The sequence below is a fragment of the Rhinopithecus bieti genome, unplaced genomic scaffold (genome assembly GCF_001698545.2).
Source record: "Rhinopithecus bieti isolate Rb0 unplaced genomic scaffold, ASM169854v2 scaffold_11565, whole genome shotgun sequence".
Lineage (NCBI taxonomy): Eukaryota > Metazoa > Chordata > Mammalia > Primates > Cercopithecidae > Rhinopithecus > Rhinopithecus bieti.
The window spans coordinates 443,414-456,158 of NW_016807049.1; the positions used below are offsets into that span (position 1 = coordinate 443,414).

Here is a 12,745-nt window from a genome sequence, read left to right on the forward strand (position 1 = left end):
TATTTTTTTTACATAACAAAGTGCTAAAGTTAGTAAAATTCACACAACTTAGCACATCAAAGTTCTAGTAAAACTTCAAAACGTATAAGTGAACTAATATACCTATTTGCCTCTATAATGTATCTTGACATCTGACTCATACATGGTATAGTTTCAATATAATAAAATAAATTTAGAATAAACTTCTCATTCATCTGATGATTTTGGCATAGGGCGATTACCCATGTAAAAGTGTAATTTTTATCATCGTATAAGTATAAAATTAAACAGATCTATACTCAAATAGTGGGTCTACCCTTTATCAAGCCTGTGATCTTATGCAAGTTACTTTTACCTTGTATAATCATTTTCTTTAGCAGTTAAATGTGCATTATAAGAGTTACTTTAAAGGATTATTGTAAGGATTTCTTAAGGTAATAGAGTAAAAGAAGAGGTATACAGTAGGTTGACAATTAATTTGAGTTTGCTGTATCCCCTTTATGGACAGTTACTTTAGGCTGTCATGAAACATACCCATATCATCTAAGAAAAGAATCAGCCCATAAAATCAGTGTATGACAAAGAGTTAATGATTGCAAAAGTAAGTGATGTCATTGTTGGGTGCTTAATCTCGATTGCTTACAAATATTGTTACCTCTCAATTAATTTTCCTGACTTCTAGACACCTCACTGTCGACAAGGATAAGATGTAACATTTGTTCAATCTATTTCACCCTTGAGTCTTCAAGTTGTAAAATCAAGTGTTCTAAAATAACCTACTCCATTAGGTTTCTGCTTATTGCCATATATATATATATATNGGGTGCAGTGGTGTGATCTCGGCTCACTGCAAGCTCTGTCTCCTGGGTTCACGGCATTCTCCTGCCTCAGCCTCCTGAGTAGCTGGGACTACAGGTACCCGCCACCACACCCAGCTAATTTTTTGTATTTTTAGTAGAGACAGGGTTTCACCGTGTTAGTCAGAATGGTCTCGATCTCCTGGCCTCGTGATCTGCCCGCTTTGGCCTCCCAAAGTACTGGGATTACAGGTGTGAGCCACCACGCCCAGCCCCATTGTAATCTATTTTACTATGTATGGTCCATCACTCAGGAAAAACACTCTATAATGTTACACACATGAATATATATCTTGAAATAGCATAATATAGAAAGCAATGTTCTATATGTTTTATCATTGTTGATATTGTCAAATACTTCCTGTTCAGGTTCTCTTCGACATTATCATATATAACAATTGATTCATACACGTCCTGGACATAAGAATTTAGAAAAACTTAATATATTCCTTTAAATCACAAATTAGCCATGCTTTGCACAAAAGAAAGGCTTAAAAGAGAGGGAAGATTTGAGGGCGCTGTTTTCTTAATAATTGCTGACCTTACTGTTTCTTTTTACCTTTTTATCTTTCTTCATCTTTTTTGCTGTGGGCTAATCATTGCAGATAATTAAGGGACCATCAGTTGAGCCCACCATGCCTCTCCAAGTGCCACCAAGTTGATGTAGGCCTCTGCTCCCATAACAATAAGCTGCAAAACCTTGCTTTTTTAATGAGCTGTCCTTAAGGATAGCTAATCTCGCTGCATTTTTGAAAAGCACCCAGGTGCTGTTTTCAACCAATGTTATACCCCAATTTCTCCTCCAGGAGGAGCACAACTTTCATGTATAACAGGGATTCTTTTCTGAAGGGAAGTTACTTTATTCTTTGATGACTTCTCAGAGATCAGCAATAATTTAATTTTACAGAGAAGAACCCTATGTCCCAAGTAATCTAAGCATGTTGTCATCACACTAATCAGAAATAGATCCGGGTGTAAAACCCAGGTGTGTGTCTCCTCATTTTCTCCTAGACCACCAACAGAGCAGAACACATCTTTTTACTATTCATTTCTAAAACTAAGTTACTGTCAAAAGCATAGCTGGGTGAAAATGTAAATTAAGCAAATGGTTTTATATCCAAAAAAGCAATTGCTATTCACAATTACTCTTCCATACAAATGTTTCCTTTCTTGTAGGTTTTTTTTTTTTTTTTTTTTTTAAATAAGAAATCCATTTTAGCATAAGAAAAAAAACACAAAATTTGGCTTTTTTGGTAACTGATACGGTTTGGCTCTGTGTCCCCACCCAAATCTCATCTTGTAGCTCCCATAATTCCCACATGTTGGGGAGGGCCCTGGTGGGAGATGACTGAATCATGGGGGCTGGTCTTTCCCATGCTCTTCTCATGATAGTGAACGGGTCTTACGAGATCTAATGGTTTTAAAAATGGGACTTTCTCTGCACAAGCTCTTTTTTGCCTGCTGCCATCCACGTAAGATGTGATTTGCTTCTCCTTGCCTTCTGCCACGAACTTGTGAGGCCTCCCCAGCCATGTGGAACTGTAAGTCCAATAAGCCTCTTTCTTTTGCAAATTGCCCAGTCTCGGGTATGCCTTTATCAGCAGTGTGAAAATGGACTAATACAGTAACAGGAAAAAAAAAAGTTTCTGTGGAAATTAAACAGATGCTAATTAATGTTTCATTCACCAAAGTAATAAGAATCTTATTTGACTTTAGCAAAGCTCTGACAGATTTTTTTTTTTAAAGATCATAGCCATGGGACTATTTGAGCAGGCGCATCTCGGCAGACTTCTCCCTGGAGCGGCCACCGTTTCCTGCTGGAGCCAGCTGTCATTGGGCCCAACTCTTTGGCTGGATATAGAATAAAGCAGCTTCTGAAAAGCTTGTACTCAGTTCCACTTCAAGGCTGATTTTCTACGCAAAAAAATAAATGGAAGAAAACATCCCCTTCTGCCTGACTGGATCCCACTGCAGGCCTAGGGAAAACAAGGGCATCCTAGCCAGCCAGGCAGATGGAAAGATAAATCGCAGAGTCTGTCACAATCTTAAGACCAATAAGACAGATGGGAATCTGACATCCTAATAAGATTGTCTTACCTTCTGGACAGCATCCGAGCGTTTTTTGGGAGTTTCCGAAACAGCAGATTGAGATTCTAGTTTGGAAAGGAAGCAGACAGTCAGTATCTTAAAGGACAATTTTCCTATTTCTTCAATCAGAAAATAAAACTTTCAGTAAAATATGTCATTAACCATAAGCACCAAAACTATCCAGTCTCTCTTCCAATTATATAACTGGGTTATTAGGATATGACTATTTTTCAGTATATATAATACATATAATGAGAGTGCTCATGCCATTTTTAAAAATTGGGATATTCCTAAGCCCTTCTCTATATATCAACTATCCTTATTTGTCTCAATTGCTAGTTTCTAAATTGTGCCAGAAAGTCCTTCTAAGACTTTCACAGAGTATATTATTCACTCAGCTGAAGTCTGTATCACAGTAGAAGCTACCTCACCAAGGTTGAAGGATGGGATCTCAAAAGCCTTGCCTAACTGTTGTCAAATTGCCCCTTGATTTCAATGAGAGATGATGAACACTGTTACCAAGAGACAGAGTAAGGAGGGTTTCTGAAGCGGTTTTTCTCTTTTAGTCCTCATGTCATCTGAGATTCTACGAGACTGCAAATTCATCATGCTTTAAAACCTAAGGCATAACCAAGTCAGGGATTTTTTTTTCTTAAGCTAGAGGGCACTTTCTTCTAAGTGAAGCTTGCATGCAAATTTAAAAATAAAAGGGCCTTTATGATAAAAAATCAAAATCAAAGGGCCTTCAAGGGATCCCTCATGCTCCATGAATCAGAGCCTGAAAAACCACTAATCTCATCCATCCTCCGCACCTTTCAGAGGAGAAATTCAATGCCTATAACGCAAGCGGTTGTTGGCAAGGTGAAGACGAGAGTTTATATCTCCTGACTGTCACGTTGCTCCCCGACTGGCATGCAGACCAGACCCTGGACACAAGGTACAGCAGTCACTGTTTTTGTTTTTTCTTTTTTTTTTTTCAAGATGGAGTTTCGCTCTCTTGCCCAGGCTGGAGTGCAGTGGCTCAATCTTGGCTCACTGCAACCTCTGCCTCCCGGGTTGAAGGGATTCTCCTGTCTCAGCCTCCAGAATAGCTGGGATTACAAGCACCCGCCACCACGCCCAGCTAATTTTTGTATTTTTTAGTAGAGATGGGGTTTCACTATGTTGGCCAGGCTGGTCTCGAACTCCTGACCTCGTGATCCGTCCACCTTGGCCTCCCAAAGTTCTGGGATTACAGGCATGAGCCACCCCACCCGGCCAGCAGTCACTCTTTACGTTCATTTTGACATTTCCAATTTAGCAGCATAGTAGCTGATGTAAGTGACAATGCTACAGAAAAATAAAAGGCATTTAGTATTTAAACAGCATAACATACTGTTAAGCTACATTGAAAGTCACATTGAAAGCTACATTGAAAGTTTTCATTTCACTCAGATGAGAATCTGTCTCCACAGAGGCCCACAAGGCCTGGTTTCAACTACTGTTACTCACTAGCCTCTCTACCCACCTACATCTGTACCAACTTGCTCACCAGGCCAGCCACCCTGGCCAGCTTGCTTGTCTTGTAACACACCAGTCATGCTTCTTCCATAGGGTCGTCAAAGCCACGGTGGCTACTGTCTCTGCCCAGAGCACTGCACTCACTCTTCTTCCCAATAGCTGCAAGCCCCACTCTGTGACTGCTTCCTTCGGGGCTTTGCTAAAGCAGTAACCCCACCCACTTCTTAGCACCCACCACACACTCACCCTCACTTTCTTCGTAACCTGGATCATCACACCATATATACTCCATAATGCATTTGGTTGCCTACTTATTTATACCTGTTATTCCACTAGAACATAAACTCTGTGAAAGCAAGAATTGTTGTCAGTTTGTCCCCTTGTTGTGTCCCCCACATCCAAATAGTGCCTGGCACTTAGTAGGTGCTTAAAATATTTGTTGAGTAATTGTAGGAGTGAATGAAAGAAACACGAAATATCAAAACAATGATGAGACCATGAAAGTGGGTTCCACCATGAAAAGTAGGGTATCCGGGGCAGAGAAAGAGACAGTAAGGATTTTACATGAGACAATATAGATATTGCCTTGCCTTTCGCTATTTTCTGAATCTCAGCTAAGAGCATATATTTTAAAACAAAAATCATTGAGAATAGCATGATGCAGTCACTTACCAATCAGTGTCACAGTGGCAATGAACAATTGGCCTTAAAATACAACCATTTCCCCAGATAAATATAGCATATCATTGAACTAATCAAAAAGAGATTCTTCTCTCTTATATTGACAAATCTCTACTCTGAACTTAACACCGGAGTTAGCCAAATTTTAATAAAGATATTTAACAGCAAAGCTAGTTAACAGTTAATATTAAAGCAAATCCAAACTCCAGAATGCTCTTATTTTCTATTGTTTTTCCTCACTTCCAAACCCTCCCAAACACAATAGACTCAAGGCAAGTCTTGGCTTTGTACCAGTGGGGAAAAGTCTCTCTTCCTCTTCTATTTAGATCATGCAATAAGAGCCTAAAGGCTCTCCTGGTGGTACACGAAGAGTTAAATGCTTTCTAGCTTTTTTCTATAGTCCTTGACCTGGTAACCAGACCCAGAAAGTAAACTTCTGGGCTCTGATGGTAAAGAACAAGTGCAGTTTATCAGAAAAACATACTTAGAAAACCACGTTTATTAGAAAGATGCATCAGCAAAATATTCTGTACACCTACACCCAAACTTTCAGCTTCTCTCTGTCTAATTCAATAGCTACCTGAACTGGATTCATTCTCCCATCCCTAACCATTTCACTGTAGCTTTTATTTGTGTGAATCTGTGTGTTAAAACATCAAAGAGAAATTTGTAGGTTGAAATGCTGTCTTCAAAATCATAAGCTGGAAAATAGGAGTTCTAGAGCGTCAAGATTTTAAGAGGAATGAGATGTACAGAATAACTCTACTGAAAAATAAAGGGAAAATCAATGAGAACCACTGAGAGAGGAGAGAAAAAATACACGATAAGGAAAAAGAAAACAATACAGAATAAAAGAAAGAGAAATAGAAGGAAAAAGGTCTAGGAGGGAGAAAGTAAAGGGAAACATGAAAAATGGCGAAAGTGTCCTTTAGGGAGCAGAGAGAAATTGATGTACCAGTAATGGCTGAAGAGAGGAGTCACTAGATAGGTGTATCTGAGATATCAGCTTAGTTCCAACTTTCACAGTGCTCCCTAAATGAAAATGATCACTCCCAGAACTCCCGGCGCCCTCGTTCCCAACACTCTCCTCCTCTCAGGATCCAGGGCACTTTCAGGAATTGCCTTAAACCCAGCTCTAGGACAGACTGACCATCTCCATCAAATATTCATCACTAGAATGTTTATTATTTTTAAAGAGTAACCCGGTAAGAGAGCTCTCAAGGGTACATTTAAAACTGCCACCTCCTTCACCCATCCTTAAAATTAAGAAACCAGAATGTTCTTTAAAAAAAAAAAAAATCAGGCTGGGCGCAGTGGCTCACGTCTGTAATCCCAGCACTTTGGGAGGCCTAGGCGGGTGGATCACAAGATCAGGCCAACATGGTGAAATCCCGTCTCTACTAAAAATACAAAAATTAGCTGGGCCTGGTGGTGGGCATCTGTAGTCCCAGCTACTCAGGAGGCTGACGCAGGAGAATCACTTGAACCTGGGAGGCAGAGGTTGCAGTGAGCCGAGATTGTGACACTGCACTCCAGCCTGGTGACAGAGCAAGACTCAGTCTCAAAAACAAAACAAAACAAAACAAAACAAAAAACATTATGAAGCAGAAACAGAGAGGGAGAAAGAACATTCCTTAAAAAAAAAAAAAAGTTAAATATTCCATTTTAAAAAGTTACCTCATAAAATTCTGAGCATAATATAAAATTCTGGACTCCCTATGGTACCAAATATGTTTCAAGAGTGACCTCTTTTCCATCACAAAATAAGCCTTTCACTCATGAAACAAAACATACTTGGATGAGCTGTGTATTTACAGAGAGAAGATAAGACAATGAGCGGGATATGCCTCTCTGCTAAGAATGGAAAATAAACCAGCCTTTTAAAATATATATACAAAATATGCCTTCTAAAAATGAATGAAGTAGTCTCTAAATAGTTTGGCATTTTAAGTTAAAACGCAGCTACATAAAATTATTATATGATAGCTTCTTTAATGGTATATACCATGTGATTCAAATCCAGTCAATTTAACTGAAACGTAATTCATTAAATTTCATTTAAATAGCATGACTTATGATTGGCTGCCTAATAAATGCAAGATGTTTTTAATTCTGATATACCATGTCTTTTCAAAAATGAAGATGAGGTTAAATACTTGAATTTTCCTAAATAAGGCCAATTCCATGATCTGCTTATTTGATTATTTAATAGTATTGAGGCTCTGCCTCTCATTGTCAACAAAATATAGCCACACCTAGGCTATAGTTAGCTCAAGAGAAAAGGAAGGCCAATTTTAGAGAAACTATATGTATGCGTGTGTATATACACACACACACGTATATATACATTCATGTACACACACACACACGTATATATACATTCATGTACACACACACACATATATACATACATGTACACACACACACGTATATATACATACATGTACACACACACGTATATATACATACATGTATACACACACACATATATATATACATACATGTATATATACATGCATACATACAGTATATAATACATAATATATATTCAATTCAATATATTATATAATTAATATATAATCTATACATATAATATATAATATATAATATATAATCATAAGCCAATCATATAGATTATCTAATATAATATATTATACATATAATGTATTTACATGTTGAAAACGGAGAATTATCTTTGGGAGATACAGTCAATCTACTCCAGTACATTTTATTCCTTGATTGAGAGGCTCAGAAAGATAGAATACTAGCAAGTCTCCCCTGGTCCCTTATAGAATTTCTGCATTATCTCAACTGAACTTATGTTAAAACATTTGAACAAAACACAGAAATGGACTGGGCATGATGGCTCATGCCTGTAATCACAGCACTTTGGGAGGCCAAGGTGGGAGGATCACTTAAGCCCAGGAGTTCAACACCAGCCTGAGCCACATGACAAAACCTCATATCTACAAAAAATTTTAAAAATTAGCTGGGCATCGTGGCTCACACCTTTAATCCCAGCACTTTGGGAGGCTAAGGTGGAAGGATCACTTCAGCTCAGGTGGTAAAGGCTACAGTGAGCCAAGATCATGCCACTACACACCAGTCTGGGCGACAAACTTAAACCCTGTCTCAAAAAGAAAAGAAATGAGTTGATACTGTATTGACCTTGCACGGCACAGAATCTCTTCTCTTAAGAACCATTAGAGACACTTCTTTGGGATATGAATTGTGCTTCTCTGAGTGACTGTGTTTTCAATCTCATGGACACTGAGGAAGACATTCAATTCCCCTTTCTGCTTTGCAGCTGAGGGCTAAATTTACAATTACCTTTAAAAATGGCAGATCCTTATGAGATACATTTCACTGGGCTGTCTTAGCTCAGCTTCATTTTATCATTCCATCCTAAATTCCTTTTAGTTTGATCTATATTCCTTATTCCTTTATGATCCTTTTGTACATTTTCGTATTTATAAGCTGCTCAAATCTTTTTTTGGAACAAAGGTGAATTACAATGTACTCAGCCAGTGCATAACTGCATTTTAAAGGATTTTCACCTGAAAATATCCTGCCATGGTTCTTCGTTTCTTTCTTTTCTTTTATTCCTTGCAGCAGGAAGTCATCTACCATGTTTCTACCAGATCCTCTTCCACATATTTTCTTCTAGGATTTTCTGTGCCTTGATTGTCTTTCTAAAAAGGCAGTTCTCTGTCTCCTCTCAACCATTCACATTTTCAAAGAAAGGTGAGGGATTTGATTTTCCATAGACGAAACGACAATGATCAAAAGCCCCTATGCACATCTACACACCTGCTCCTGCTCCGGGTTCTCCATGAATTTGAAAACTCAAGTTCATTATTTGATGTTGTTCAAATCTATTGAATGACCTTTGAAACTTGGTATTGAGCCCCAAAATTGGTCCATGAACTGTTTTAGCCCATACAAAACTCTCCCTCAAATCTTGCATTAATGTGCTAAGTAGATGTTTATTTGGATCTTTTCCAGCAAAAGATTTTCATCATTCACTCAAATATTTAAATACATACTATGTACCGGAAAGTCTTGAAATTCTGAAAGCTGATGGGGAAGACATGTATATATATAAACAGAAAAATTCAATACATAAAGCATTCAGATGACAGAGATAGGAATAGGATGTCATGGGACTCCAGAAAAGAGCCCATGAGTGGAAAACAGCCATGGATGGGTAGGTGAGTGCTGTGTATAGGCAAGGGAAACTGAGGGAGAAGATAAAGTGAAAATGATAAATAGAAAGGGCTTCTTTGTATCAATGTTTTTGCCACCAACTGGTTTTGGTTTTTTATTTATTTAATACCACCAACATGGGAAGCATATGACTTCCTTTTTTCCCAGTCAGTCTTTTCCTTCAGGGGTGTTCTGCAGACTTCAAAAGGTCAGTGTTAATACCTTAGGCCCATCTGTGGAGGCAATGCCAACTGCAGAGGGAGCCAGGATGAGAACAAAGGACTGCCAGGAATCTGCAACTCACTGGTGAGAAGAGGCACCAAGACCTCACCATGGCCTCAGCCCTTCCAGTTCATACAAAGAAGGGGCAGTTCCTTCACCAATCCATAAAGGAAGAAAAACACCATCTTTCACCGAAGAGATCATGAAAAAGTTAAAGTGAGAGGCTCCCTATGCAGTTAAAGTGAGATACACAAAAAAGGCAGAAGAGAGAGTACCACAAATCTGAATTAGCTGGACATGTGAATTAGGTAACCAATTTTAAGAGCTGGAAAAAAGGCCGAGCACAGTGGTTCATGCCTGTAATCCCAGCACTTTGGGAGGCTGATGGGGGGGTGGATCACCTGAGGTCAGGAGTTCAAGATCAGCTGGGCCAACATGGTGAAACCCCATCTCTACAAAAATACAAAAATTAGCCGGGCATGATGGTGGGCGCCTGTAATACCAGCCACTCAGGAGGCTGATGCAGGAGAATGTCTTGAATTCAGGAGATGGTGGTAGCAGTGAGCTGAGATCATGCCACTGCATTCCAGCCCGGACGACAGAGTGACACTCCAAAAACAAACAACAACAACAAAAAAATGAGCTGCAAAAAACAACAAACGAAGCAAGCAAAAAAAAAAAAAAAAAAAAAAAAAAAAAAAAAAAAAGTCCTCCATTTTCTAAGCTAGACCTGCAAGTCTTTCTTCTTCTTCTTCAAAAAATGTCATTGAACTCTTTTACTTTGAATTAAAATAGAAAGGGGTCGGCCGGGCGCAGTGGCTCATGCCTGTAATCCCAGCACTTTGGGAGGCAGAGGCAGGTGGATCACTTGAGGTCAGGAATTTGAGACCAGCTTAGCTAACATGGTGAAACCCCGTCTCTACTAAAAATACAAAAATTAGCCTGACCTGGTGGTAGGCATATGTAATCCCAGGTGCTCGGGAGGCCAAGGCAAGAGGATCGCTTGAACTCAGGAGGTGGTGGTTGCAGTGGGCTGAGATTGTGCCATTGCACTCCAGCCTGGGTGACAGAGTAAGAACCCACAAATAAATTTTTTTTAAAAAAGGGGAGGTCATGTGTTATATACAGTGAATGTAACCATGATGTCACCACATAAGAATATGTACCTATCAGTTAACTACAAATAGATCATCACTATTAATAATTATATCATCAAACTTTGCGATTGATGTAAAACATGAGACTGTAGGCAAAGTTTACCTATGATATTGACATTCCCACTGTTACAACTGACTGACTAGAAGAGAGTGTGGTGTGGTTCTGGGGATGAGGCTGTCTCGTGGAAGTGTCTTTCCAAATGAACGTCAGGGCGTCACAACAGAAAAAGTTTAGAAAGACCCATTCGATCACTCTGATGAAAAAATGCTACCACAGATCAACTAGAGAAAAATAAGTCACTAAGTTAAATTACTTCTTACCTCCATCATCCTCTTCAAGAATGCATTTTAAAAGGAGACAAGTTATTTCATTAAAAATCACCTGCTCTGGCATTTTGCAAGCTACAATAAATCATGAACCAAAAACCAGATGACAGACTTCCTGGTGTCAATGCCAACTTCATCTTTTACCAAAGTAAAATTCAGATTATCGCACTCAATTAACTTTGAGTCAAGTGTTCCACCAGTATATATGCCAGCAACATAAAATGCTTTATAATGTTTATTATAAAGTGCCCTAAAATTTAAGAATATCATATAAATGTTTCAGTTAAACAAGTTGAGAATGATACAGTAGGGAAGAGAAAACAGCAAAGTATCACCCAATCAATGATGCAAAACATGGGATATGAACAACTGTTAACAGGACTCTCCATGCAATTGATTAATCCAACTATATCTACCCCTAAGTATTTTGTATCACTAAATGTGATCATAAATAGAGTAGTGTAGAAAATGGGATCAATACTTTTAATTGTGTGTTTTACTTTTAATTGTGTGTTTTCCTTTGAAACTAAAAGTCTCTTTACTTCCTTGATTTTCAGGTGCTATCATGGTAGAGGTCTCTCATCTCTGAAGATCTTTGCTTAAAGGAAGTCTGCCTTGGCCTTGAGAAACTGCTGTTTGTAAGTGTTATGATAAACTCAGCGTCCTTCCTGGAACAGCACTTCCTACACCTTATCTCTCACTTGTTGTTCGTTTCAGGGAGTACAGCCCACCTAGTGAATACCACGCAGTGTTTCAAAAGCACTGGACATTTAAAAAGGGAGATTCAAGGTCAAGTGTGGGCCCCCATTTCAGTGCATTGGTGGAAAAAAACAAGGCGCAAATACATCCCTCCAGAGACGGGGATAAAAATGGGAGGCAAGGTTGCCTTTGCAGAACTTTGGGTGGGGGACTGGAATAAAACCTTTTACATTGTTGGTCATTGTTGGTTGAAAGGGACCTCATGAATAAGAGAATGACATGAAACAATGATAATTATAATAAATAATATTAAATACACTGAGCTAGGCACTGCATTCTGCATTCTAATGCTTCATACAAATGCCTGTAATTCTCAAAACAGCCCTACACAGTACATGCTATGCTCATCACCATTTTACAGATGAGAAAACTGAATACAATTGTTAGGAAATTTGCCTGAGATTACAAAACTAATAAGTTGGCAGAGCCCAAGCTCCATGCTTTTAAGTTATGCTCTTCTACTATGCGTCCAAAATAAGTTTCTAATGACTATCTTCCTCTCTATGAGTCAATCAGAAAAAAAAATCAAAATTCTTAACTCTAATATCTATGTTACCATTTAGGAAAATCTGGTGGAGAAATCTATGAACAGCAATGATGCTCTTCTATTTACTCCTCACTCATCATGCTTCAGAAATCAATATTTATGCCTGGTCAGTCCACCAGGAGGAAGTTGGGAATTTATTACAACAAAATGAAGAAGAGTCCAGGTGTGGTGGCTCATGCCTGTAATTCCAGTACTTTAGGAGAATGGAGAATCGCTTTAGCCCAGGAGTCTGGATCAGCCTAGGCAACAGAGTGAGACTCTGGCTCTACAAAAAATTTAGCCGGACATGGTAGCGCACGGCTGTGGTCCCAGCTACTTGGGAGGCTGAGTTGGGAGAAATGCTTGAGCCAGGGAACTTGAGACTGCAGTAACCCATTGCTCCACTGCACTCTAGCCTGGGTGACAGAGCAAGACCTTGTCAA

At 38.9% G+C, this 12,745-nt stretch overlaps 1 protein-coding gene across 1 annotated transcript in view; it reads right to left on the reverse strand.

The window, feature by feature from the left end:
- Nucleotides 1–12,745, reverse strand: part of FMN2 (formin 2) — a 411,725-nt gene that overhangs the window by 309,428 nt on the left and 89,552 nt on the right. The window contains 1 exon segment of the mRNA XM_017879766.1: nt 2,934–2,989. Within this exon segment, the coding sequence (XP_017735255.1) occupies nt 2,934–2,989 (56 nt within the window).